This window comes from Ailuropoda melanoleuca, chromosome 15 (genome assembly GCF_002007445.2).
Source record: "Ailuropoda melanoleuca isolate Jingjing chromosome 15, ASM200744v2, whole genome shotgun sequence".
In the NCBI taxonomy this organism is placed as follows: Eukaryota; Metazoa; Chordata; class Mammalia; order Carnivora; family Ursidae; genus Ailuropoda; species Ailuropoda melanoleuca.
The window spans coordinates 70,610,628-70,638,299 of NC_048232.1; the positions used below are offsets into that span (position 1 = coordinate 70,610,628).

General features: G+C 39.0%; 2 protein-coding genes across 3 annotated transcripts in view; one reads left to right on the forward strand and one right to left on the reverse strand.

The window, feature by feature from the left end:
* UTP20 (UTP20 small subunit processome component) overlaps positions 1-13,437 on the forward strand; it is a 94,993-nt gene extending 81,556 nt beyond the window's left edge. For both annotated transcript variants that reach the window (XM_034644494.1, XM_034644495.1), the window contains exons 49-62: positions 396-566; positions 1,005-1,136; positions 1,641-1,751; positions 3,656-3,735; positions 4,408-4,477; positions 4,599-4,781; positions 5,505-5,636; positions 6,164-6,296; positions 7,597-7,784; positions 8,768-8,839; positions 10,549-10,845; positions 11,061-11,187; positions 12,652-12,797; positions 13,080-13,437. In XM_034644494.1, coding sequence (XP_034500385.1) covers positions 396-566; positions 1,005-1,136; positions 1,641-1,751; positions 3,656-3,735; positions 4,408-4,477; positions 4,599-4,781; positions 5,505-5,636; positions 6,164-6,296; positions 7,597-7,784; positions 8,768-8,839; positions 10,549-10,845; positions 11,061-11,187; positions 12,652-12,797; positions 13,080-13,235 — 1,998 coding nt within the window. In that variant the 3' untranslated portion in view covers positions 13,236-13,437. The remainder of the gene's footprint in view (positions 1-395; positions 567-1,004; positions 1,137-1,640; positions 1,752-3,655; positions 3,736-4,407; positions 4,478-4,598; positions 4,782-5,504; positions 5,637-6,163; positions 6,297-7,596; positions 7,785-8,767; positions 8,840-10,548; positions 10,846-11,060; positions 11,188-12,651; positions 12,798-13,079) is intronic.
* A 3,014-nt stretch (positions 13,438-16,451) lies between these two features.
* On the reverse strand, positions 16,452-26,625 carry ARL1 (ADP ribosylation factor like GTPase 1). Its single transcript, XM_002927515.4, has 6 exons — positions 26,391-26,625; positions 23,213-23,350; positions 21,005-21,086; positions 19,888-19,999; positions 18,199-18,377; positions 16,452-17,458 (listed from the first exon to the last, which is right to left on the reverse strand). The coding sequence occupies exons 1-6, from the start codon at positions 26,392-26,394 to the stop codon at positions 17,428-17,430; spliced, it is 546 nt and encodes a 181-aa protein (XP_002927561.1). The 5' UTR covers positions 26,395-26,625; the 3' UTR covers positions 16,452-17,427.
* Between the last annotated feature and the right edge of the window lie 1,047 nt (positions 26,626-27,672).

Genomic DNA, 27,672 nt, shown 5'->3' on the forward strand with positions numbered 1-27,672 from the left:
TAATATTTAGAATGCCTTATATACATACGCTTAGAATGGATTAAAGTACCATTCTAGAAAATAGAAGTCATTTATAACGTATTTTTCCACACACAAAACAAAGGTGCTAAAATTGGCCAGCCCATCCAGTCATTTACTTACACAGGTTAAGATTACAGTGACCCCTTTTTCTTATCTGCTCGCAGTATTTCCTGACTTGCCATGGAGAAGCAGGAAGTTCTACCACAGGGAATAGGAAACCTCCCTGTCTTAAACTTTTGGTATAGTTCTTCCAGACTGGGCTGGGCAGAGTATTCAACTTTTTCAACTTGATTGCGTTTAGAGTCTCCACAGCCTCGGGTGCTGAGTTATTGGGTTTGGACACTACATAAGTTGATTGGTTTTTTGTCTTTCAGGTGATCACAGGTGCTTTACAATGCCTGATCTGGGTCTTGAGGTTCCCTCTGCCTTCCATAGAAACAAAAGCAGAACAGCTGACCAAACACCTTTTCCTTTTGCTGAAGGACTATGCAAAACTTGGGGCTGCCAGAGGCCAGAACTTCCACCTGGTGGTAAATTGTTTCAAGGTGAGGTGTTTTCAGTTGTACTTAAAATAGCCAGGACCAGGGGCGCCTGGGTGGCTTAGTTGTTAAGCGTCTGCCTTTGGCTCAGGTCATGATCCCACGGTCCTGGGATCGAGCCCCACATCAGGTTCCCTGCTCCTCTGGGAGCCTGCTTCTTCCTCTCCCACTCCCCCTGCTGGTGTTCCCTCTCTCGCTGGCTGTCTCTCTGTCAAATAAATAGATAAAATATTAAAAAAAAAAAAAAAAAAAGCCAGGACCAGAATTAACATAAAAGTTATATTTTTCCCCATAGTCCTTTGTGGTCTTGGTCAAAATTTTTTCCACATTACTTTGCTAAGGCCTGTGTAAAAAAGCACTGATGCTGTATTAAGTCCATACCATTTCAGTGGATCTTCATTTGTAGGATGTCCTGGCTGTTAACCTCACTATTGTAATTCACAGTGTGTGACCATACTTGTGAAGAAAGTGAAGTCTTACCAGATAACTGAAAAGCAGCTTCAAGTTTTACTAGCATATGCTGAGGAAGACATTTACGACACTTCGAGACAGGCCACTGCATTTGGTCTTCTGAAGGTACGGTGTCACCACAATGTTGGATTTTACAGTTTGAGTCTCAGGTTAGATTCTCAGAATAATGTGGAGCATAGTGTTTTGTCTAGCTGTAGATTTCTAAAATTAATTTATAAACATTGTTATGATTTTGGTGGATTATTTATAAGCTAATATATCTACTTATTAAGATGTTTGAACATGAACTCTCTATTAACACTCTCAGAGACTTCTGTAAAAATATAGGAAATAAATACAGGTTAAAAAATACCATGCTTGTATTTGTTGTATGGTCATTGGGTTTTTTCTTTTTTTTTTAATTGTTTTATATATATATATACGTTATATAAAATTTACCATTTAGCATCCTAAAATTTACCATTTTAAACATTTTTAAATATGTTCTTTTTCTTTTGGAGATTTCTTTCATTGTTTTTGAAGTTGCCTACGACTGCTTTAACATCAAGTCAGCTCACATCCATCTGCAGTAGAACATGAAGTGAGATGTCTTTTCCTTTTGTATCTTAGGCCATTTTATCAAGAAAGTTGTTGGTCCCGGAAATTGATGATGTCATGCGGAAAGTATCCAAGTTGGCGATTTCTGCGCAAAGTGAACCTGTCAGAGTCCAGTGCAGACAGGTTTGTAGAGAGACCTTATTCCCACAGCAAGGGTTGGGTCTTCTCAGTTTGGTTTTTAGATAGAGACATGTCAGCATTGGCTGAATTCTGAAGATGATTTTGTGTCACATTGTTGCTTTATTCTGAGACTCAGGAACCCGTTTACTTACCAGCTGTGAGAAGCAGCTCTGCTTTGTCTTAGGGGCATTTTCAGTTAACAAAGAGCACTTGGCGTACAGCCCATGACATGTGGAATGTTTCAGATGGGTGAAGACGCTTTCCTTCTGCAGAGTAGCCTGCACTGAAGGTGCCATCCATCGGTCCAGGCATCAACTGATGTGCAGATCACTGTGCCAGGTGCTGCTGGAAAAGCAGTCAACAGAACTTTTACAGTCCCTATCTATGACATCTTTACAGTAGACAGGCACAAAGCAAAAATTCTACAGCTCTTTAATTACAGACCATCCTAAGTGCCAGGAGTGGGGAAGGCACTGTCGTATTTCATCTTTTACAAGACACACCACTATTTACATACCTCAAAGAAAGAATAAAAAAATCTATGACACGGTGGTAGGATGCCATCAATTTTAAGACATAGCCTAATTTCAGAGGTGTTAAAAACTGTGCCTCTTAGAGTTGAGAAAATATGGAAGAGCCATATGATCAGGTTGAGGACCGCCCTAGCGTTAGTCAGGGAGGGCTTCCCTGAGGATTGGCTTGTAAGCCAAAATGTGAAGGAAGAATAAGGCTTAGCTTTCCAGGTGAAGGGGGGAGCCAGTGCCTGAAGAAGGTAAACCTTGAGGTCGGTAAGGGCCTCGCTTTTTGGAGGAGCTAAACAAAGATAGGAAAGGAGCCAGGTCAGGCAAGACCTTACGGTCTTGTTAAAGATTTTAAGGCTTTATTCTAATAGCAGAAAGCTATTGAAATCAAGGGAGGAGAGTGACGTGAGCAGATTTGTATTTATTCATTTGTTCATCCGTGATTGTACGAGTGCATATCACCTCCAGGAGGTAGAAGGGTCTGAACTGGAAATACGAACTCGGGTTGAAGGAAGCTGTGGGCTGCTGAGGAGGCTACGTTGGAAAGGGAGGAAGCAGGTCTCTAGTAAAAGTCTCCTGGAGTGTTGTTAGGAAGAAGGAGGGCCAACTATGATTTGTTAAGCACTAGCTGTGAGCCCAGAATTTTACATACATGACTTCTATTTGTAGATACCCTTCAGAAGAAATAATACCCCCATTTTATGGCTGGGAAAAAACAGGCCTTAAAAAGTATAATGATGTGCCTTAGCTTTTCAGTTTGTTGGTGAAGGAGGCTGACTAGTATAATGGCTTGAAAACAGAGCCTTTGGATGCAGATAGACTAGGCACAGAATTCTGGCGTTGACATCTGAGCAAGTTAACTTACCTCTCTATGTCAACGTCATTCTCTTCATCTGTAAAATGGGGTTAATACCCCCTACCTTCCAAGAGAGTGCTGACAGTTAACTAGGAAACACTTAGTATAGTGCTTGGCATATAGAATATATTTAATAAATGAAATAGTTACTATTATCAGTATTTACATTATCACCATTGTCATTCGGGGAAATACAAGGTTGAACCACAGGCCATACTGAGTCCACCACAGCACACCCCCTATGGAAGAGAGGAGCTTCCTGCGTGTGAGCTTAGATTTGGAGCCCAAACAACCATGCCAGCATTAGGCCAGGACTGGACTCTTAATCAGGCATGTGGGGGCAGGACCTGTGTAAGTGGTCAGAGGAGAAAGGAAAGTGCATCGTTGACTCAGAAGGCAGGCTTCACCTGTTTGATTACTCATCTGAAAGGTCTTTATAACTTACCAGGGTGTCTCAGAAAGCAGGTTAGGATGCAGGAATCCTGGAGAGACAGGACCCAAATAATCATCTGTGTGACTTCTGTTCCTAGGTTTTTCTGAAATATATTCTTGACTATCCCCTGGGTGACAAATTGAGACCAAACTTGGAATTCATGCTTGCTCAACTGAAGTAAGTTTAAGCCATAAACTACACAGGGGCAGAGGGTTAGTATCCTCTATTTTAATGTGGCAGCTGTCTTAAAAATGACAAAACCTATATCTAATGGCACCTTCTCTGAGGGTGTTATCATAGGAATCATTGACTTGACTATCAAACAATTTGCATGGCTTCATGTGATGGTTCTGTAGATTGCTTTTCGAATTCAGTCTGAGCATTGATTTTCATTAGAGTCTACTTGAAGATGGTAAAGAATCTCACAAAGTTACATTTAAAGCTACATGGTAGCATGACAGATATATACAAGCATTAAAATTGGGAAAATGGACTTTTTTCCACTTTTTAAGAAATAAACACCTTAGGGGCGCCTGGGTGGCACAGCGGTTGAGCGTCTGCCTTCGGCTCAGGGCGTGATCCCGGCATTGTGGGATCGAGCCCCACATCAGGCTCCTCTGCTGTGAGCCTGCTTCTTCCTCTCCCACTCCCTCTGCTTGTGTTCCCTCTCTCGCTGGCTGTCTCTATCTCTGTCAAATAAATAAATAAATAAAATCTTAAAAAAAAAAAAAGTATAATTATAAAAAAAAAAAAAGAAACAAACACCTTAAAACAATGTTTAAATTTTAAAAAACAATTATTGGTAAATTTAAAAGATACTAACGAGTCTATCCAATCTTCTTGCCCTAGTTACGAACATGAGACCGGGAGAGAGTCTGCTTTGGAAATGATCTCCTACCTCTTTGACACATTCCCTCAGGTACCTTGAATCACAAAGTGTAGCTGCATTCCCCTTGAGCCCTGGGAGCCACAGTCCTCCCCTACGGGCACCTGTGAGAATTCCAGTCTGACGGTGCTCCTATTTGCCTGTTTTCTTTTAGGGACTGCTCCATGAGAACTGCGGAATGTTCTTTATTCCTCTATGTCTAATGATGGTGAATGATGACTCTGCCATGTGCAAAAAGATGGCATCCATGACAATCAAATCCTTACTCAGTAAAATCAACCTTGAGAAAAAAGATTGGCTCTTTGATATGGTTACCACCTGGTTTGGAGCAAAAAAGGTTAGGGCTGCTTTTAGTCATATTGCAGTGAAAAGTCTTAGTTTTTTGTGTTCACTTTAAATAAGAATACATATGTAGTCCCACTACGTGATTGTCAGCCAATTACACTGCTACATGAATGTATCATTTATGTACTTAACCAGTCCCCATCGATGAATATCTTTGTTTTCAGTTTTGCTCATTCAGCTAATGAAATGTAATTTTTGTCAATGATTGTATCCCATTGCTGGCTCTACCACCATCATCAGTGGCCCTTGTTTGTGGAATGTAAACAACATGTGTCATATCTTAATACTGGCTTTTAAGTTTTAAAGTGAGAATGGGGGATGGGGGTACTGAATGAAATTTATTTCAATTCTTTTTTTTTTATTAAAAATTTTTTATTTTTGAAGTATAATTGGCATACAATGTTATATTAGTTTCAAATATACAACATATTGATTCAACAGTTCTGTACATTATTTGGTACTCAACATTTTCTTTTTATTTAAAATGGGGAAAAAAGGATTAGTGGGTAATGATGAGTTCCATTTTTTTTTAAATGTTATTCTTGGGTATGAAGATTTCTCCATATTTTTCATGTTAGCCACCAAAGACCCATATTCTATTGATTTCTGGCATCATAAAGAAATACTGAGGGTAGAGTCATGCCCACCTTCATTTTACGATTTTGGAAATGGCCTCCCAAGTTAACATTGTCTTCTGGCGGTTTATTTTTGGTAGAGCTTAAATAGACAACTGGCTGCCCTCATCTGTGGTTTGTTTGTGGAAAGTGAAGGAGTCTCTTTTGAGAGAAGACTTGGAACTGTTCTTCCTGTGATCGAAAAGGAAATTGATCCCCAAAACTTTGAAGATGTAAGTAATTTGCCAGAGGATAAAACTTTTGCTTATTTTTGTAGTTTTACTTAAGGTGGCTTAGCTAATAGATTAAATATTATTTGTGTTCAAAAAAATGTTTATTAATGAAAGCAAGAATTTAGTGTAGTTGGGGAGAAAAAAAGAATTGTGTAATTGGATCTTTTTTTTTTAATGAGATTTGAAGTAAGTTATCTTCCATAGTATATGTAGATCAAAATTTCTCCAGTGGGGTGATTTCACCAGCCCACCACCACCCACTCTGGACATTTAGCAACATCTGGAGACATTTTTCTGTTTGTCACAACTGGAGGGTGCAGGGTGCTGCTAGCATCTAGTGGGCAGAGGCCAGGAATCCTGCGGATCATTCCAGAGTGCACAGGGCAGCTCTCCACAACAGAGAATTATCTGACCCAAAATGTCAGTTGATGTTGAGAAACCCTGGTACAGATTTACATGCTGGAGTAAAAACATCCATCAGAGACTTTGAAATTATCTTAACTGATTTACATCCATCCTGTTTTTAGATCATGGAAGAGACTGAAGAAAAAGCTGCAGATCGCCTTCTGTTTAGTTTTCTTACACTGATTAGTAAACTCATCAAGGAATGTAATATTATCCAATTTACCAAGCCCTCTGAGACGTTGAATAAAATCTGGAGTAAGTATTGCCTTTTTATTTAAATCTAAAAACAAACACATTAGTTGTGACAGAATTATTGAAAAAAGATTTGGGAAATTAGAATATGAATCCTTAAAAGTATATAATGTCAGGGAAAAGGTCCATGAGAAAAAGATTTTAAAGGCCGTTTCAAATTATGATTACAGTGAAAATGCTTCTAAGAAAAGTAATATATATTTTTGACTTCACAAGTAATACATTTCATTATCTTGTTTGTACCTAAATGAGAATATTATTGTACCAAAACATACTTAGTACATGGTTTTTTAAAATAGCTATAAATAGTCCATCATGCAAATGTGCCATGATTTTGTAAACCATTTAACTTCTATGGGACATTTAAGTTATTATATATCACTCTTTAAATGAAAAGTAAGATCCTAGAATTTTTAATTTAACATACTCAATTTTGATTATTCTGTAGGGAATGAATGCTTCAAGTTACTCACCTGTTTTAAGAGAACTCATGGACCTATGAGAAATCATACAGTTACTAAGTTACTATATGGCCCACTCTGGTGCGACTTCACTGAGGCATGGCCAGATTGTTACAAAATAGAGTACACAGAGAACAAAAGTAAAACCCTGTTTATGAAATAAACCAGCACAGACTAAAACTCAGCTATGACATGGTTCATCCAGAATTTTACTCCTGTTCCCTAAAACCCACAAGGCTTTTCACAGTGGCCATGTAACAGGAGTATAGGCTTTGGGGCCAGATCAAGCTGGGCCCAGGCCTGGTTTTGCCTTTTACAGCTTGGCACCTCAGCTAGTCTGTCTGAAACCTTTCCTCATCTGTAAATTGGAACTGAGAGGTCACATGTCACAGAACTGTTGTGAGGTCTAAACAAGATACTATATGTAACACACTTAGCCCTGTGCCTGGCACACAGCCTCAAGAAATAACTTTCCACTGATTTCAAGAATTATTAGAAACAAACCTGTACCTATATACACTACTTATGTTACTTAATTTAGAAATTGTAAATGTTACAGCCACCTTATCTCCCCTGAACCTGAAACTAATTCTGTTTCTAGGCTTACTTATACCTCTTTTGTCATTCACCATGTTAGAGTTGGTTTTCTAGTTGTTTCCAATGTTTCACCACCTCACTTCTCCCTAGCTCCTTGAGAGCTTCTGGGAAGCGGGCACTATTTAGTCCATTTTTGGTTCCTAAATCCAAGCACATAATAGATAATGAATGCCTACGCTAATCAGATTTACCACCAAAGAGTCAGGAAAGTTGAGACATCTGAAAATGCATTTTGGTTCCTTTAGGTTATGTGCACTGTCACCTGAGACATCCACACAGCTGGGTGTGGCTCACTGCAGCCCAGATTTTTGGATTACTCTTTGCCTCTTGCCAACCAGAGGAACTTACTAGAAGACAGAAGGCCAAAAAAACTAAAAAGAAACTCTCAGTACCTGTAGCAATAAGGTTCCTAACAAATGATCTTGAACAAAAGGTAAGGTTTCCCTAAAACCTTTTTCTTCCCTTGTGATCTCCGTGCGATGTTCATTCTGCTTCATGTAACCATCTTGGGGTTGGCCCTTGGGGGAAACTCTTTAACAGCTGACTTGTTGCCCATGTGATTCTGTAGGAGTAGTAGGAACTACAGGAAGGTCGACCTCGAGGCCAGAGTTTTCCAAAATAAATTATAGACTATCAGTCCAGTCAGACTTCTGCTTATTTAGCATATTTGTCCTCTATTATTTGTTCAAATTCTTTTTTTTTACCACCCTCAAATTCTTTATCAACATTGGAAAATATTTTTTATTTTTTATTTATTTAAAGATTTTATTTATTTATTCGACAGAGAGAGAGACAGTCAGTGAGAGAGGGAACACAAGCAGGGAGAGTGGGAGAGGAAGAAGCAGGCTCATAGTGGAGGAGCCTGATGTGGGGCTCGATCCCACAATACCGGGATCACGCCCTGAGCCGAAGGCAGACGCTTAACCGCTGTGCCACCCAGGCGCCCCTGGAAAATATTTTTTAAATCAGATCAGTACCATCAGTCCTGCCTCCTGAATGAGATCATGTTCATAAAATATTAGAGACAATGTTATATCCATCGCTGATTTCCTAGGGCCTAAAAGAATGCATGACTCATAGTGGAAACTCCATAAATACTGAACGAGCAGAAGATGGAAGGGAAGGAAAGAAGGAAAAAAATATTGGAATGTTGTCAGGTTTTCTACTAATAATCTGAGGGATTATATCTCCCCAGAGCTTGAAAGTATCCCATTTTTTTGGGACTGAAGTGCTTGGGGCAGGTAGAAGGAAACAGTGACACAATTTCTGGTCATGGACCTTCCCTCTCCAGACCTATACAGGTCATTCAATCAAAATCTAGCACCTCAGTTGTATTATGGTTAGTTAGTTGGAGTTTTTAAAAACCATGAGAAATACCCTCCATTATATCTGCCAATGTCCATTTTCTTTTCACAGATGAAAAGTATCTCCCTAGCCTCTTGCCATCAATTGCATTCCAAATACTTAGATCAGTCTCTAGGAGAGCAGGTAAGTATTGTCGTCCTTCTGGTTTAATAGAAGAGATTTAGTCTACCAAGTTTAGGAATAGGCTTACATTTGGTATTTGTGTTTGTTTTCCTATTTGAATGCTTAGGGATTAAATAGACATACACTGAAATACACGTTCAATTATCACATAAATCTCATCAGCTCTGGGATTCATGTTGGGGTTATTCTTGGCTCCATTTGAAATTCCCAATAAAAATGATGCAGTGGGAGGCTATTTATTAATCTTTTCATGTTCGGTTTTAAGATCTATTCCACATTGTGACCAAAGCTTTGAAGGGCATTGGTTGACTGGATTGATTGTGATTGTTCCTGTAATAAACTATTACTGAATTTCCTCTCCGTACCCCTGGAAGCTGAAGAGAAAGTAATGGTCATGGTACAGTGTGGTCTGAGAATTGTATATCCTTAACAGAAGGCACATAAGTCACTAAAAAGTTTTATGGATTGTCATATAAAATGTAATGTAAGTAAAATGTAAATTACTTTTGATTAGGGTCACTGTTACCTTTATTAAAAATCTCCTTTGATAAAGCCGTTGGGTTGGTATATGACGACACAGATGTGGTATCTGGATATAAGCAAGACACGTGATCATGACTCTTGTCATAATGGACAAGATGGAGCAGCAGTGTAGATTAAGTGATGGGACACTGGAAACTGAATGTTGTATCCAAAGAGTGATCTCAAGTAGCATGCCATAAACCCTGATATTTCCATCACTTTTTCATGAAAATATAGCATGCTTCATTATATGGCAGGGCCAGAGAAAACATGGAAAGCTATTCAGTGGATAGCAAAGTGAGACCAGAGAATTCCTGCCAGGGCAGTAGCAGGTAGGGTTTCACACAATCCCAGTCTTAACAGAGGTTGACAGATACAACCATAGAAACTTGGGACAGGAAGGAATTTACTAATACTGATCCAGGGTGAAAGAAATTACAGAATTTAGTTCACCGTAATCTTAGGGTAAAGTGGCTGCCCAAGGGGAAAAGGCATCCAGAACTGTGACTGTCTTCAGGAAGACCAGTGTTCCAGAGGGAAATTATAATCTTGACATGAATTCTTGATGGCTAGGCTAGGTTTGGACAGTGTGTGGAGTTCTGAGTCCTTCATTGGGGGAAACTTTTGACACAAAGCACCTCTAATAGAGCATCAGGGAAGGTAAAGGAACCCAAAACCACTTGGCTTCCTCCTTCACATAATTAGTGTGAAATATCTATGTCAGAGATTTCTTGGATGTCATTAGGGACTCAATATATGGGTCCATTATTATAAGTATAAAATTGGTCCCTGGGCTATTTAATTGGATCAGATGGGATTAGAGTTGAATGAGAATGCTGTGTATAAAGTCATTGCTCAATAAATGGAAACTGTTATATTTTATGGAGGAGGGATGAAAGCTCTCTTAAAAATGTAAATGGATAGTCTGGAATGAAACTGTTTCTTTAGTATTCTTTGTGACCTTGAAGGGTTAAAGCAGGCCAGGTAGATGAGTTACATGAAAATGGGTTTGGTTATACTATAAAGTAGAACTGAAGATTATCAAAATATGGAACAATCATCAGTTTAATAGTACAAAACCCAGTTATGTTTTTTTTCTAATTGTAGAATACCTGTTTTTTACTAAACTATATTTATTTCAAAATCAAAGTCCCAATTCCTCCCTTTCTCTCCCCTCCCCCTTGAAGGTCGTTAAGAATTTGTTATTTGTAGCTAAAGTCTTATATTTACTGGAACCCGAATCTGAGGATAAGCAAGGTGAGATAAAAGAAGGCATGGAAGAACAAGAAGCTTTACGAGATGGTGTGGCTAGAGAGGAAGTAAAAAAACACAAGTCCTATGCAGATGAGAAGATGGACTCTGACAAAGAAGAGAACGAGGCACAGGAAGAACGCAGCAGGCCAGCCACACTGCTGTGGTTGATCCAGAAGTTGTCCCGGATCGCAAAAGTGGAGGCTGCCTATTCACCTAGAAACCCCTTAAAGGTGCGATGAATGTATAGAATGACTAAGTAGTCATTTTTAAAAATACATTTAAAAAGCATTTTAGTGGTATTAGTAATCCTCCCAAGTCTCTAGGAACTTTTTAACCCAAAACTGCAGCAATAATATCTGCCCCAAAGAGACCTTGTTTCCTGTTAACTGTTTTTATGGCTGCAGTAAGAAACATACTTCAAATGAACAATGATCTGTACTTTCAGAGAACGTGCATCTTTAAATTTCTCGGAGCTGTAGCAATGGATCTTGGAATAGACAAGGTGAAGCCGTATCTCCCAGTGATCATAGCTCCTTTGTTCCGAGAACTGAACAGCACCTACTCGGACCAGGGTAACTGCAGCCCGTCTTCTGAATACTTGCACCTTAGGGATCTTCACTTCTCTCCTGAATGCTTCCTTCTTCCTTTCTGTCTTCCCTCCCTCACTGCCAGAGTTTAAGAAAACTTGTTAGGCATCAAAACAGTTGGTACCAAACAAATAAGGCATGTTTGTTATACTTGACTGCCTACTATGTGGTTTCTTATGTCGAAGAGTGAATGTTTCTCTCCTAAAAAAAGTTTTACTCCTAAGCACAGGTTAAATATTCAAAGAAATCTATAACTTGAAGTGGTTCTCAACTTCATGGTGCTGTGGACAATAATGAACAATAAAATGTCAGGATATTCTCTTATTGTGACTTATAAGGCAAATTGTGAAATACTTTTTTTAAAGATTTTATTTATTTGAGAGAGCATGAGCAGGGAGGAGGGGCAGAGGGAGAAGCAGACTCCCCACTGAGCACAAAGCCCCATGTAGGGCTTGATTCCAGGACCCTGAGATCATGACCTGAGCGGAAGGCAAACACTTAAGGCAGAAGCTTAACCAACTGAGCCACCCGAGTGCCCTGAAAGTGTGAAATATTTTAAAAATATTTTTACTTTTCCTATTTTTCATTTTTCCTGTCTGGGCATTTGGTACATTTTCCTCACCAGTCCTAAACGGTCTCTTTTGATAATAGGAAAAGAGGAAATTGGGAACTGGAAAGAGAGGAGGTAAAGTGGGTATTAAGTTTTAAAACAAAGTGAATGTCAAAGCAGGAGCTACTTTAGTCTTAACAATCTTGAGAAAGTTTCCCTCCTCTCAGAGGAAAAAGCAGAGGTCAAGACCAGGTCTGCTTTGGTTCTCATCACCCAACATTTATTGAGCCCCTAATATTTGCCAGGCACTGGGGGTTCAATGGCAGAAAAGACCCTATTCTCCATCTTCAAGAAATTTGTAATCTAGAACAGCTCCTGAAATTGAATATAAAAATCTGAATTATTTGCATTTGGGAGACAGAAGGCAGGGAAGGGTAGGAAAGCAAAGATTTTTGTAAGCTTCTCAGAGACTTTGATCCCCTCTCAAAAAAAGGTTATGGCCAGAGCTAAACATCTATGACCCGTGAATTAGGGCCTAGAGACATACTTACCTTTCCCCTGTCTGCAGAGTTGAGCAGGTTAATAAAGTAACCCAAAATGTTTTTGTCAGGTTCTCAAATTAGTGTCTTCTGAGCCAGGATTCCAGTGGAAAGTGGGTTTCATGGTCTGTGACCTCTTGATGCATCCCAGAGGAGTGGTGGCTGGGAGTGTCATGCCCAACACTTCTGTCCTCCCATCTCAGAAATGTAAAGGCTGGATTTAGATCAGTGTTTAATATTCAAGTAATAAAAGTGATAATGTCGCAGTTGTTCAAATTTTGCATGTTGTTGATTTTATAGATGTTCAAATGTATCCTTTCCTACGTGACTATCTCTGATTATTACTCTGTGTGTGATTAGATCCTCTGCTGAAGAATCTGTCCCAGGAAATCATAGAATTACTCAAAAAGCTGGTTGGACTTGAGAGCTTCTCCTTGGCCTTTGCCTCAGTACAGAAACAGGCTAATGAGAAAAGGGCACTCCGGAAAAAGAGGAAGGCTTTAGAGGTACGTTTGCTGTTTGAAAATATGATGTGTTCATTAGACTTAATATTTTTAACCAGGGGTGTGTGCATGCGTGTGTGTCACACTTACCCAGGGAGGAAAGAGGAACTGGCTGTGTTTGAGAAGTGGAGACTTTACAGCTGGGGTTCTAGATTCTCTTTAATGGGAGTGTTTTGCATGTGTGATATTTAAGGGTGAACAAAACGGCCCATTTCTGCATTGGATTTTTTTTTATTGGTTTAACATTTACTTTAAAAGTAATATAAAATGTTTTTTTTTCCCCAGTTCGTAACTAATCCTGATATTGCTGCCAAGAAAAAGCTGAAGAAACACAAAAATAAAAGTGAAGCCAAGAAGAGAAAGATAGAGTTCCTGCGTCCAGGCTATAAGACCAAGAGACAGAAGAGCCACAGCCTGAAAGACTTAGCAATGGTGGAGTAATGTGTTCCCTCTGCTGATAAAGTATCTCGGTTTACCCCAAAGCATGAACTTCTCAGTATATCTGCTGGTCTGAAAGCACAGCAGGCTTTATTATTTAAGTTAAACTGGCATAGATTGTATATTACAAAGTTTAAGATAATCATGCTCATATTTTTTTAAATTAAAACATTTTCATATTACTGTATCTTCACTGTCTAAAAAATGTGACACTAGTGATTTTTTTTTTTAAGACACGTTTTAAAATAGCAAGACACAATGTAGAAGTCAGGAATAAAACAAGTGATTTGCAATACTTTTATGGAGAAAATTATAAAACTTTATCAAAAGGCATTAAAAGAAATCTGCACAAATGGAGAAATAACCGTGTTCATGGGCAGGTTATCATAAGATACTAGTTCTTCCCAAGTTGGATCCCATTGGTTAAAGGCCCATCTGTGTAAAACCCCAAGAGTTCCTCATATTATCCTAACAAGCGGATTCTAGAATTTATATGGAAAATAAGCTGGAAATAGCCATGATGCTCTTAAAAAGGGTAACAGGGTAAGGAGTTTTCCCTGTCAGATTATCAAAACTAAGTCACAAGAAGTGCCATCTATAGTGAACATGTGATAAATTCTACATGAAAATTAAAAATTTTCTGCTTGTGCAGACACAGCTGGGATACGGTATGTAGCATATGCAGATAATGAATGTAGTACCCAGGTTATGTAATGAATAAACTACGAAATCAACAAAGACAATCCAGTAGAGAAAGTGTCAGAAGGGAGAAACAGGCATTGCAGAGAAGAAAAATACATGGCCCTTAAACATTAATACTTACCTGATGTGGCTATACCGATTCTTAAACATTCAAGTATTTATGTACTAGTTGGTAAGTAGTCACTACCTTGAGAGACACAAGTGCCACCCTGGCTATGTGAGTCTCTAGATTCCCTTTCTCCCCACATCAGAATTACAGGATTAACACCTGGACTAGTAGGGGTCCTCCTACATCAGCTATGTCTGGTTATTCAATATTTTGAATCACTCCTGTATTCAGCATCATCAGAATGAAATTCCATTTTGAACCCTTTAGGTTGATAAGGTTGACAATGCCAAATGCTGGCAAGCATGGTAAAGCAAAGAGAACTCTTATAAACCACTCTGGAAAACAATTTGGTGTTATTTTATTCACCTACATGGTATCTTTGTCTCAATCTACACCTGATGTGGAAGCAATATTCTTTAGTGCTCAATATATTTGGAAGGGAGGGGGGAAGAACACATCCTATATGCCAGGCACTTTGCTAACATTTTGTTTAGTCCTCATACTATTCCTGACAGCTGCCTAAAACTGGTTCTTACTTTACAGGTGAAGAAACTGAGACTCAGATTAAATACGTTACCTAAGGGTAACACAGGCTGCAGGTGGTGTAATCAGGATTCACACCCAGGATTGAAAGCCTGTGCTTTTTATAATTTCTAATTATGGAGTCAGAATACAGCATATGGCAAAGAAATCAAATGTTCAAACAGTCTTGAACTTCAGCATCTGTGTTTTGATGTAGTTTGTCTCAAACAGGAGTTCTCATACTTCCAAGGGGTCTGTAATGTGCCAAAAGCATAAACATGGGGCATCACAGAAGGCTGACTGTAATTAATTCTAAGTGATTTAAAGTACATGCACTGCTTTTATAAAAATTTTTAAAATAAAAAATCAGAAGTTTACACTAAAGCAAAAATCAGAACAAATATCTCAGGAATATTGGGCACAATTTAATAAATATTTATTGAGTGCCTACTATATGCCCAGTGCACCACACTAGATGCAAAAGATACTAACAATAAGTAAGGTATGGTCCCTACCCTCAAGGAGCTTATATTTCCACAACTTAAAGTGCATCTCAAGTATTTTAATAACAAAATTCCACCAGTTTTTTAAATGTGACCACATGACACAGCACAGTTACCAACTAGAGTTATAAGACAGAGTATTAGAGCTAAAAGAAACCTTTGATATGATTTGTCCAAGTTTCTTATTTTATGGAAAACAAACAAACTGAAGGAATGTCCATTTGTGCCTAGAACTCATGTGTTCAGATTTTAAGTTTGGTGCTTTTCCCATTTTCAGGGTTCTCCAAATATTCAGTAGATTTTTATAAATATCATTCAAACTCCTATAACTTACCTATATAGTTGTTTTCTGCTAGACAAGCACCTCATAATTTATACCACGTTAAAATTAGCGTATGCTCTATTTACCCCATTCTAGTCCTTGTGATAAAACAGAGATCACAAGCATTCAAGTGCTGACGTGTTTGCTACTACTTCATGTGTGCTCGGTGTTCAAGATGGCAAGAGCTATGTGCTGGGCAGCATCTGCCTGCCAGGGCTTCTCTTCCCCACACTTCTCACAGTGTTCCTAAAGTGCTGGGGTGGGCGGGGCATTTAGCTGCTTAGGTACACACCCAGCCACTGACCAGAAGGGAACCCAAGGATAAGCTGAAGAAGTACTATTTTCCTAGTTGGCAAACATATAACCTTCTATTTCAACCATGCACATACTCTAAGGTGCCATCATGCGCCAGGCACCACACTGGATTCTGAGGATACATATATGAAAATGTCTGTCCATCAGGAGTGATTTGGAAACTATGACACGATGTTAATTACAGGCTCAGTAATATTAGGTGCAGCACTGAGAACACTTGGGCCTGGAAGAAGGTCTCCAAAAAAGACTTCAGAGACCAAATTAAGAATGGGTGCCGGGGAATGGGTAAAAAGAGTAAAGTCCCACAGGTGAAAAGAGAATGCCACATTCATTTGATCTAAATGACTAAAAGTATGAAGGAAAGAGGCTAGAGTCCTCTGGAAAGGCAGTGGCAGGAACAGGGAATGGACCACTAGTGTTCCCAAGGACACCAATGAGGGGCATCAAGGTTTTTAAATGCTGGCTGTCTAACTTAAAGATTCCCCCCAGTTTAAGTAAATACAAGGGACCATATTCTGTCACCACAGTAGCCAATCCTGTGGTAAACTGGATAGTTTGAAAATTTCCTTTGTGTTCATAATTGTTTTTGATACCCTAGCAGTAAGTGTACTTTTTAAAACCAAGAATTCAATTTCTCCCAGTACAACCAGTAATGTTTTGACTTTTCACCAAATTTACATGTCCAATTACAGATAAAAGAAATGAAAGACAGTAAAGACATCTCTTACAATGCTTCTTAAAATAGATTTTTTTAAATTTCCTTTAATATGTTGTAGATTCCATCAAATATAACCATTTAGGACTGTTTTTACTACCTCTACTAGTATAGACAAATTTATAGAAATTATTTTTAATGTACTGTATCTACTTCAATTAGCATAATTTTATTTAAGCAATTAAGGTTGTCTGTGTTGCCAGTGTTGACATTTTCAGGAATTTATGGTACAGTTTATGGGATAAGCTTGACGCTGAAATCTCACTTTGAGCCCTGTTCCAGCCTCGCTAGCAGGTGACCCTAAGCAAGCCAACTTATCAGAACCTCGGGTCCATGTCCATAAAATAAAGACATTACAACCTCTCCTACCTACATCACAGGGCTCCTGTATATATGTAAAAATTTTTTGGCAACTATAAAGTACTATAAAATGACAATTTACAGACGTCAATAAGGTTAGCCACCAAAATAATTTTTCAGCTTCATGCCTATACCCAAAAGCTTTTAAACAAAACAGCTTAAATAAAGTGGTCATTAAGCAAACGAAGACTGTATTACCCACACTATGTTTCTACCCTATGGAGTCTAATCTTTGGAAGAACTTAATTCATTTTAGGGAAAAAAAATCTGAGTTAAGATATTTATTAGTGTTTATACAAACAAGCTGCAACCACTAATTCAAAAATAAGAGGGTTTTTCCTCAATAAGAGTACATTCTTTTATAGGACTCTATTTGAATAAGAATTCCAAACAAATAGAATATATACTTAACACAAGAAAGCAAGGAAGGATCTTACATTACACAGAACAGACATTCAGTTGGTTCAATCATGGGTGAGTTACCTTCCAACCAAATACTTATTTTTTATATTTATTACAAATATTGCAGTCAGTTCAGTATATGCCAACGATCACAGTTTTAATATTTAGTAGCATGAAGCACACTTAACTGTTTCCAAAGGGATATGTGATGTTGTCTTCATTTCATAGGGGTAGAAGTGATTGAATTACTGTCTGCTCTTTAATGTTTCAACTAACCTGTGAAGAGAAAATGAACAGTTTCATAATATTAACTTCAAACTTTCAGGTATAAAGCATGATCATTTATAAGTTTTATACTGAAAGTGGATTCCAAAGCACTTCAAATGATGAAGGCTAAGACAATTACACTAGAGAATGACGTTATGGACCCAATTTCCATGAAGGCCTTTTAGCTTTCACTTTTGTCTATGCTCTGAATGAATAATCAAAAAGACCAAGTATCTTCTTTCTGGGCTGTAATTACTGCAGCACGGCCAGATGTGGATAACTCAGAAGTTAAAACTAGTCCCAGTCCTCCTGGAGCTTAAAATCTAATAAGCAGATGCACAAATCAATTACAGGACAGTATAACTACTGTATCACTGGTCTGTGACAAGGACATCCAATTATATGTGTGGTAAGGCAGTGGGCATGGAGACATGCAAGGGAAGGTTCTTGAGAAGACGACAGTCTTAACCTAAGTCCTGAAGGATAAGGAATTGGAGGATGTGGTTAGGAAGGAAAAAGTTAAAAAAAAATGGTAGAGGGCTGGCTTATCTAACTATCATCAGGTAGGTGTGGCAGAAGTAACAGCCTGATGCATATGAAGACCAGTGGAAGAAGAGGCTGGAGGAACTTAATATGATAAGCTGCTAAGTAATCTGAATTTCATCCTTAAGACTAAAGGGAAATCACACGTGTGCAAACAGCTGCACACACAAACAAATGCACAGATGGCTTCTAGAAATATACTTAACCATTCCATTGCCTCATCAAGGCCAGTGCCTTTGGTTGCTGAAGTTTTGAATATCTGCCATTTTCGGTCCTTCAGTGCAGGTAACCCAAGTGAATTTGCCATCTCTGAGGGAGTCATGGCCTGTTCCATGTCCTGCTTATTTGCAAACACCACTAAAATGGCTTTTCTCAGCTCTTCTTCCTAAATAAAATAGATGTATTTATTGACTGAATCAATTAAAAATTACTTCCTAAAGAATGAATACAATTTTTAGTTTTTTCGCATACAATTGTACAAGTCAAATCCTAACATCACAAATAACAATCCAGCACAACTCAAGAACTGTAAACTGAAACTAACAGCCCATTTCTTTTACACGTACTTTTTATGATAAAAATCCATACCATCTGAATTACATCTGACTGAAGCTTTTATTTTAAAAATCCATTATACTGAAAGCAGTTAAACAGTCCCTTAAAATTCTTTATACTTGAATTTAGTCTAAGAAGCTCTTATAAATATGATGCTACACTGAAAAAAATTAAGCAAAAGTTTAAAACTATTAGGTCTGCAATTTATAACTCAGAAGCCATTAAGAAGTCAGTAGTCAAGAAATCAGAAGTCCAAAGTATTCCAAGAATGCTTCTACCTAGGTAATCAAATGGCCTAGAAAACTTGTATTTAAGCATTCAATTATTGGCTAATTCACAATCATAGTTCTGGTAGGAAAAGGAAACTTAGTCATATAATTTACTCAAGCAAAGGCAATTTCATTATTACTTAATTTAACCATAAGTACATTTGACTGGAAATTTTTTAAACATTTGATTATTTAATGCATCCTCTGAATGCAGCTGGCCAATAAATTATCTTACGAACCTCAGTGACTACAATGTTTTGAGTTCTTAAATAAGTGTTATACACTGTTCCACACATCAGGAATATTAGGGTAAACTCAACTTACATTTTAGGGTGGGAGTCATATATAAGCAAACAAATATTTTAAAATAATAGAAAGGAACAGTAAGTGGTACAAAAAATCCTTAGGTAGGGTAAGAGAAAATAACAGAGGCTCCTCTCTGAGGCAGACACGTGAGAGAATACATGCCAAGAAAGTAGCCATGCAAAGATCTGGAGGGAGAGCATTCCAAGCAGAAAGATGAGCAGGTACAAAAAGCCCTAAGCCAAGTGTCCAGTACACGCTTGGTGTATCCAAAGAACAGAAAGGTAAGTATGGCTGAAGGACTGTAAACACAGGAAAGAATAAAGAATAAAAAAGCTGAAAGAGATAAACAAGGGCCAGAGGTGTGCCAGAAACCCAGAAATTCTAGAATAGGCTGCTTTATTATGTAGACCCTTATCTGCTTCCATAAACTAATTTACACAACTAGAAACAGATTTTATAAAAAGCACTTCACAGGAGTAACTTAAAATAGTTCCTTCAGTTTAAGAGTTCAGCTCTGAGCTTCCTAGAAAACAAGGAATCTAGTTTAAAGGAAGTTACATGGCTGGATTTTTTTTTGGGGGGGGGGTCTTTATCTCTCTTCCCAACAGAATTTCTGGAATAGGAAGTAATTTGTATAAAAGAAAATGACACTAAAGGCATGAGGGAAAAATCCTGCTTTCCTTTGAATTATTCCTGCATGTGGTAACAATGAACACAGCAAGCAAACGTAAAAGATTTCCCCACATTTGAATAAAGTTTTCTTACCTCCAACATGGCAACTAACTCTGATTTGGAAATGCCAATTCGGTCTCTGTCACAACTGTCTACTACATAAATGACTGCATCTGTGTTTGAATAGTAACATCTCCAGTATGGCCTAAAGAAAATTCAGAAAGGGAGAATATATTACTATTTGAAAGAAAAAGAACCTGCTACGTTAATTTATATGCTAGGACTTGGCAATGATGGGGAGTGGGGGGTCTACATGCCAATCTTGCCACCCTCCCATGTTAGAATCAATGCCATGATTGTTTCTGATGGTATGTATCATATCCTTCAGATGTAATGGGGGTGGAATGATAAACATTAAATCACAGAATCAAGAAGTTTCAAAATGAGTTCAGACTTTAAGCTAAGAGAGTACTTTATAATCAATCTATAAAATCACTAACTGTACTGAGATAAAGTTACACACAAACCTTACTGTTACATCTAATAAATCTCTAACTAGGAACTCCTTAAGGAATGGATTCTTAAAAAAACTTTTAATATGATTTTATACAGCAGGCATTAAATTGACTACTGAAGACTTCACGAAGTAGAAATGGCTAAAATTAGAGAGGGACTCAAAAGTGGTTCAAAAAGTAAAACAAGTTAAAAGGCAGCAAGATGTCTGGAGAATGTACTACTTATGTTTTAAGATGGCAGGTACCATAGTAAGCAACACTGACATTCACCAAACATTCACAGTTGCCATGCCAAGCACAGAATGCTAGGCAGGAGACCTAAACTGTAGAGGGCATTTATGTTCACATTAGCCCTAAATGTTGGATTTTATAAAAATGACTTTCAGTCCACAACAGTCCATTTCACAAAGTGACAAGGACTAAATGGAAGACCCTTTCTAGTTAAAAACTACTGAACTAATTAGATCTTGAGATTTTCATGAAAAAAATTTTCATTAAGGTGATATGTGAAGAACTGGCTTCCTTAAATTTTTTTAATTTTAATTCAATTGAGAGAATAAACAGTTTTACCTTATTTTAAACTAGGTGGCTCCCATCTAAATCACAAAAGAAAACATATTTGGTTTACTGCTCTTAACCTTAAAAGGAACAATAAATGTTCAACACTACAAAGTAATCTGGTCTCTGTAGCATACCTGATACTTGTCTGTCCTCCTAAATCCCAGACTTGGAATTTAAGGTTCTTGTATGTTACCGTCTCAACATTAAAGCCAATAGCTAGAAGAGAAATCAAAATCGGTAGTATACGTAGACTAACGCATTCTGTCTTCAAAGTATCCAAACCAATTTTGGCAGTTAATGAATTACTACTGAATCGCATTATTGGTTAAAATATTATTCCATTTAAGACAAAACAGTTGCTGTGCTATACACACACACCATAATTAGCAAGATCAGCACCATTTTCAGGTTATATAAGAATCCCCAGTCACCTCTGCAATATAGAATTTTTAGCTCAATGGAAACCCTACTATGTTAAACTCCCTGTATAATACAATCCTGGCGTACAAGTGTTTAGAGGTTATGCCTAGAAAGAACAGCTGTAGATGTATTACAAAAATGGAATTTTGATAGGCAGCAAGTAAACAGGGAACAAAACCAAGAAAGCCTAAATTCTAAACTTCAGTGGGTAAGGATTCAGCAACAGCTGTATATCACTTTATGGAAACTGGGTTCTCTAAGTGTGGCCATCTTACAGACTCTCTGCAGACTTCTTCAGGAGCTCATCTGAAATAAGGTCATGGCTGGACGGCCAAAGGGGAGGTGTCCCATCTCTTTTCCCTGCCATCCTTTTTAGGTCGATCTCTAGCACCACATGGCTGAGGCAGGATACTATTTTCCTTGAAAGGAATCTACAGGAGGGTGGAGAGGATGCTGAAAAACTGATTACTAAGATCTTAGAAGCTTAAAAAAATCAAAGTAAAAAATGACTTATAACTGTACAATTAATTTTGTTTAAAATTTTAAGTCTATATTGGTAAATGATGCTAATGAATATACGGTAAGCATTCCCTATCACAACTAAAAAATAGCTATAATAAACCTAGGTGAAAAGCTAAAAAGCAAGTTCATGATGTCTCCCTTAGAATTAGGTAGAAGTGTAAGCACCATGTTTACCTCGATTATAAACACTATTTATATGCACAGGACAAGAGTAAGCTGTAAAGCATATTCACTGAAATGCAATCCAATGGGCTGTGTGCACTGCAGGGGCCAAGACTTAACCACAATAGAGATGGGTGACTTTGAGAAGCAAAAACCAAGAGAACTGAAATTTACTGAAGGTGGCACAAAGAAATAACAGACGCCACACAGGGTTTTAAAAATTCTTTGTTCACAAAACCTAGACTTTTTTTTTAAATCTGGAAATTTAAATACTACTAACTATAGAAATAACCTTGAGTGACAGAGTGATTTTAGAGGCATAATCTAATACTCTTGAGCAAACTCTACAAACTCTTACACTTAGTTTAAATATGTTAATCTTCTCTAAGTAAATTCACATCAACAAATTTAAAAAGTATAAATAACAACAGTATTCTCATGTAGTCAAACAGGACTGGTTGAGAAGATTCTTCTAAGATATCAACAACTGATTTAAAGTTGATATGTTTCTGGGGTGCCTGGGTGGCACAGCGGTTAAGCGTCTGCCTTCAGCTCAGGGCGTGGTCCCGGCGTTCTGGGATCGAGCCCCACGTCAGGCTCTTCTGCTATGAGCCTGCTTCTTCCTCTCCCACTCCCCCCGCTTATGTTCCCTCTCTCGCTGGCTGTCTCTATGTCTATCGAATAAATAAATAAAATCTTAAAAAAAAAAAAAGTTGATATGTTTCTTCTCTTGATATTTTTAGGTACCAGATTAATTCAACAGTCAGTCTCTATCACTCAGTTCTTTACAAGCAATCAATACAATTATTTAAGAGAAACAAATATTAACTAAAATAGTTACAAATACAGGCGGGGAAAAAAAGCACTTCAGATGCAATAATACCACTTAACACCTATATAATTCTTTAAACAGGTTTACAAAGTACTTTACGTACTTCATTTATTTTCCCCTTAAAGTCAGTTGGTATTACCTTCATTTTATCAATAAAGATATTGGCTCTCAACAAGTTAAGCAGCTTAACTCTAACTTTAAAAATAGCTTTAAACAGCAAAACCCAGTACAGATGTTTACAAATTGCCTCTAAATTTATGAAAAATAATGTTATCAATATCATGTCCACACTAGAAGTTTACAAACCTTACTATATTAAAATCACATTATATGAATTAATCAGTAATAAAGTTAAGTTAGATGGAAAACAAAACCCCTACAATTAGTTTATCATACCAACACTTACTAGGAATAGTAGTAACGACTTCTCCAACCTGTAATCTGTATAAAATTGTAGTTTTTCCTGCTCCATCTAATCCCAAAATTAAAATCCTCATTTCCCGCGTTCCAAACAGACTGGAAAAAATACTTGAGAAAAAGCCACCTGAAAAAAATAATAAAAGAAAAAACGCATTCAATATCAGTTTGTGAACTAAGTCCACAAAACATTTAATCTTGCCCTTTGAAAGCTATACCAAATTAAATAATACTGTAATATTCTCCTCAATTCTTAGGTGCATAAGTTTACTCCCAATGATATATATTAATCAACATCAAACAAATAATTACTGATTGTCACCATGTCCTAGATACTGTCTCAGGAAGGCACAAGAAAATATATTCAAATAAGAGAAACAGAACCACTGTCCTCATGGAACTCTTTTTTTATATAAAAATTTTTTAAAGATTTTATTTATTTATTTAAGAAAGAGAGAGCAAGAGCACAAGCAGGGGGAGCAGCAGAGGGAGAGGGAGAAACTGACCAGGGAGCCTGATGCGGGGCTCAATCTGAGGAACCTGAAATCATGACCTGAGCCAAAGACAGCCGCTTAACCGACAGAGCCACCCAGGCGCCCCCTGGAGCTCACTTTCTAATCATGAGAATATACAGACCTTATAGCAAGGCCTCCTCACAACCTGTAAACACCAAAGGTCAAATCAGAATGACAGTGGGGGGGGCACCTAAGTGGCACAGCGGTTAAGCGTCTGCCTTCGGCTCAGGGCGTGATCCTGGCGTTGTGGGATCGAGCCCCACATCAGGCTCCTCTGCTATGAGCCTGCTTCTTCCTCTCCCACTCCCCCTGCTTGTGTTCCCTCTCTCGCTGGCTGTCTCCGTCTCTGTCAAATAAATAAATAAAATCTTTAAAAAAAAAAAAAAAGAATGACAGTGGGACAATGACGTTCTCACATGTGAAAAGCAATTATTACTGTACAGTAGCACCATCATAACTACCTTCAAACACTGAGATCTCTCTGTAAGCAATATGACTTGCGAAAGAAATTGAGACACGGAAGTCCAAAATCACAAAACCTATTTTTGAGAGAAAACTCACTTAAAAAAAAAATAAAGCTACATTCAATGTAGCATGAAATATTTCCAGAAAGTTTCCTATACATAAGATAAAGCACTTGTGAAGAGAGTGGTGATTATCAAAACTACCGATGATTGGTGATTGAATGACAGAATGACTGAATGATAGAATGGTGGTTATCAGAGGCTTGGAGAGTGGGGGAAATGGGAGAGATGTCAGTCAAGGGTACTAACTTTCCTTATAAAATGACTAAGTTCTGGAGACACAATGAACAGCATGGTAACTACAATTAATCAATGTATACTTGAAATGTGCTAAGAGAGTAGCACTGAAAGTGTTCTTACCAAACACATAAAAAAGCTAACAATGTGAAGTGACAGATGTATTAATTAGCTTGATTGTGGTAATCATTTCACAATGTATGACATATCAAAACATCACACCGTACCCCTTAAATACATGCAGTTTTGTCAACCTGGTAAAAACTAAAATTAAAAAATTATACTTTATCTCAGCAAGCCCTCCTGATAACAGATTAAGGTGTTGCTTCATTTGGATTGCATTTAAATAAGAAATCCCTAAGAGTAAGGAAGGTGGTGATTTAGTCTTTATTATTCTTTTTACAACAAGAGAAAGCAGCTTTTTTTTTTTTTAAAGAGAGTGAGCGCAAGCATGGTGGTGGGGGGAGAGGGAGAGAGAGAGAATCCCAAGCAGACTCCACACCCAGCACAGACCCAACAACAGGGCTGGATCTGTCTATCCTGAGATCATGACCTGAGCAGAAATCAAGAGTGGGAGGCTCAACCATCTGAGCCATCCAGGCACCACAGAAGCTTTTTTAAAATACATTTTTTTCTTCAATGACTACCAGAAAAAAAGCACTTTGGCCCTTCCCCACCAAAAGCCATTAGAGAAGATTAAAAAAAGTTACATTAATAATATAAGAAAAACAGCTGACAACTGAAGTGATGTCACACGCAATACATGGTTATCTGACAAAGAAATGGCAAAATTAGGAGCCACAAGTCTCGGGAAATGAAGACACCATGGGCCAGAGAACCTTGGGAAAGTGTAACAGAAAGTGTGTAACTTGACAAAATCCTTTGTACCTTTTATACCTTAAAAAACTGGGGCACCTGGTTGGCTCAGTCTGTACAGGATGTGAGTCTTGATCTGGCAGTTGTAAATTCAAGCCCCATCTTGAGTGTAGAGATTACTTAAAAATAAAATCTTTAAGGAAAAAAAAAAACTGAAGGGAGTTATGGAAAAAGACAGGAAAGCACTTACGATGTTCCAGGGCAAGAAGTAAATCCCCCGGAAGATGGTAGAGGAATTAAAATAATCCAAAGAATTTATATCATTTGGACAGGTGTAGACCAGTTTAAAAATCTGCACCTTCATCTGGATTCCAGCGCGGAGGGAAGCTAGCTATAGCTGGTGCTTGTGATGACAACATAGTGCCCTCAATTAGCACTCCAAACACGGTTATTAAAATTTCACTCACTGACCAGTAATGACCAGTACCCTCCCCATTTCCTTCTCCACCTTACCCTATCATCTACATCAAAAGCTACAGATAAGCGGGCAAATGCCAAGTTGGCTATGAAACATAGTGAGCAACAATTCCCTTTGCATTTTTTAAACTGACGCAATCCCAGGGACCAGGAAGGCAGAATCAAGCTTCCACTGTGGGGTTGGATCTCATCTTCCACGCAAGAACCCTCAGCGCACCTGCGACTGACAAATTGCCAAGCTTCTCAAAGCCAACTCTACCCCCAAGTCGAGCTGGGTCTCAGGAGGTGAGGGAAAAGTTCCTAGTCAGGGGAAAGGGCTCAGGGCCGCGTTCCCAAGCCGCAGCGCTCTCCGGGCCCGCGCTGTCCCCACCTCCTGACCCTTCTGGGGTGAAGAGGACAAGAGTGAGAGGCGGGGTGAAAGCTCGAGGCAGCGTCCACCCCCACAGGTCAACAGCCAAAGTAAGTTAAGTCCTCAGGGACCGGTCCCCGAAAAGCTGGCTACTGTGGGCTTCCCAGGCCGGCCCCTCTCCTCCCCCTGACCCCGGCCCTTGGCCGCCGCCCCTCCAGCGCGCCCGGGGGCTCTTCTCGGATCCCTCACCCATGATGAACCGCCTGTCCGCCCTTGTCGGTGGTCAGCGACAGGCCCCGTCCTTGGCAGCGACTCCTATTAGAGCCTCGGCGCCGCCACCTCTGCTCGCCTTGGCCTCTGGCTCCGGCTCCGGCTCCCAGGCGGATCCCTTGGAAGTCCGGTTCCCCAGCAACTTCCACGTCGGACTCCCGGCGGGGGCGGGAGCGACGGGCCGCGGCGACTACGCGCCACGAACGGCGACCTGAGCGTCCGCGTCGTTGCTTTCGACGAAACTTCCCGGCGCGCTAGGTGGAACCCAGAGGATAAAAATATTCAAGGACCCCAAATCTGTCTTGCTTCTGTTTTCTTGTACTGAAAGGGCTTCCAAAATAGGAAATTCGAATTCTCATTTTAAATTCTGACACCCAACAGTGGCGAATCTGCAAACCAAGAATTCGAGTTGAGCCTCGATGCTGCAGCAAGACTGGACGCCGGCACAGGGTGCCGCGTCGCAGAAGTTGCAGGTCCTAAAGCGCCCTGCGGGGGCGGCGCACCCTTCTCTGGGTGCTTTGTCCTACAAGGAAATAGGACTACGTAATAATAATAGGAAGAGCCCCACGCGGCCAATGCTAGTCAACCTTACACCTGAGGCCGCTAACTGGAGGTTTTTGGAATCGCAGTGGCCTGTAGGGTCAGCGTTAGAGCCGTGAAAGTGGTGAAACCCTTTCTTCCACTAACTCAGCCACTGACCACCTTTCTGGGATAGGCAGTACGGACGAACTGGTTCAGATCACAAGGACTGAGGATCTGTTCCCTCCAGGGCCCTCGAAAGTAGTGCCGGTCTTGACAGGAAATTGTATTGGGGGGAAGGAAGCGATATTTGGATGATGGGAAGAAGGGATTCTCCTAGACTAATCTTTTAAAGGGTTAAGCATGTGTGGCATTAAAAATGCGTAAAGGTAGGGGCTCCTGGGTGGCACAGCGGGTAAGCGTCTGCCTTCAGCTCAGGGCGCGATCCCAGCGTTCTGGGATCGAGCCCCACATCAGGCTCCTCCGCTATGAGCCTGCTTCTTCCTTTCCCACTCCCCCTGCTTGTGTTCCCTCTCTCGCTGGCTGTCTCTATCTCTGTCTAATAAATAAATAAAATCTTTTTAAAAAATGCATAAAGGTACACAGAAAGGTAAACATCCCTAGCCCCCAATCCCACCGTTCGTCATAGAAGTCATAATTGTAAACTCTTACTTAGGTTTCCTCCCAAATATAATTTTTGCATACTATTTTTGGGGGATTTCTATTTAATTCCTTTTTTATA

What these genes read in the sequence shown, in the direction of transcription:
- ARL1 (XM_002927515.4), bottom strand. An exon ending in AGTCGTTACTACTATTCCTA is followed by an intron (nt 21,087 to 23,212) that starts GTAAGTGTTGGT and finishes TTTCTCTTCTAG; the next exon opens with CTATTGGCTTTAATGTTGAG. An exon ending in GGAGGACAGACAAGTATCAG is followed by an intron (nt 20,000 to 21,004) that starts GTATGCTACAGA and finishes AATTTTCTTTAG; the next exon opens with GCCATACTGGAGATGTTACT.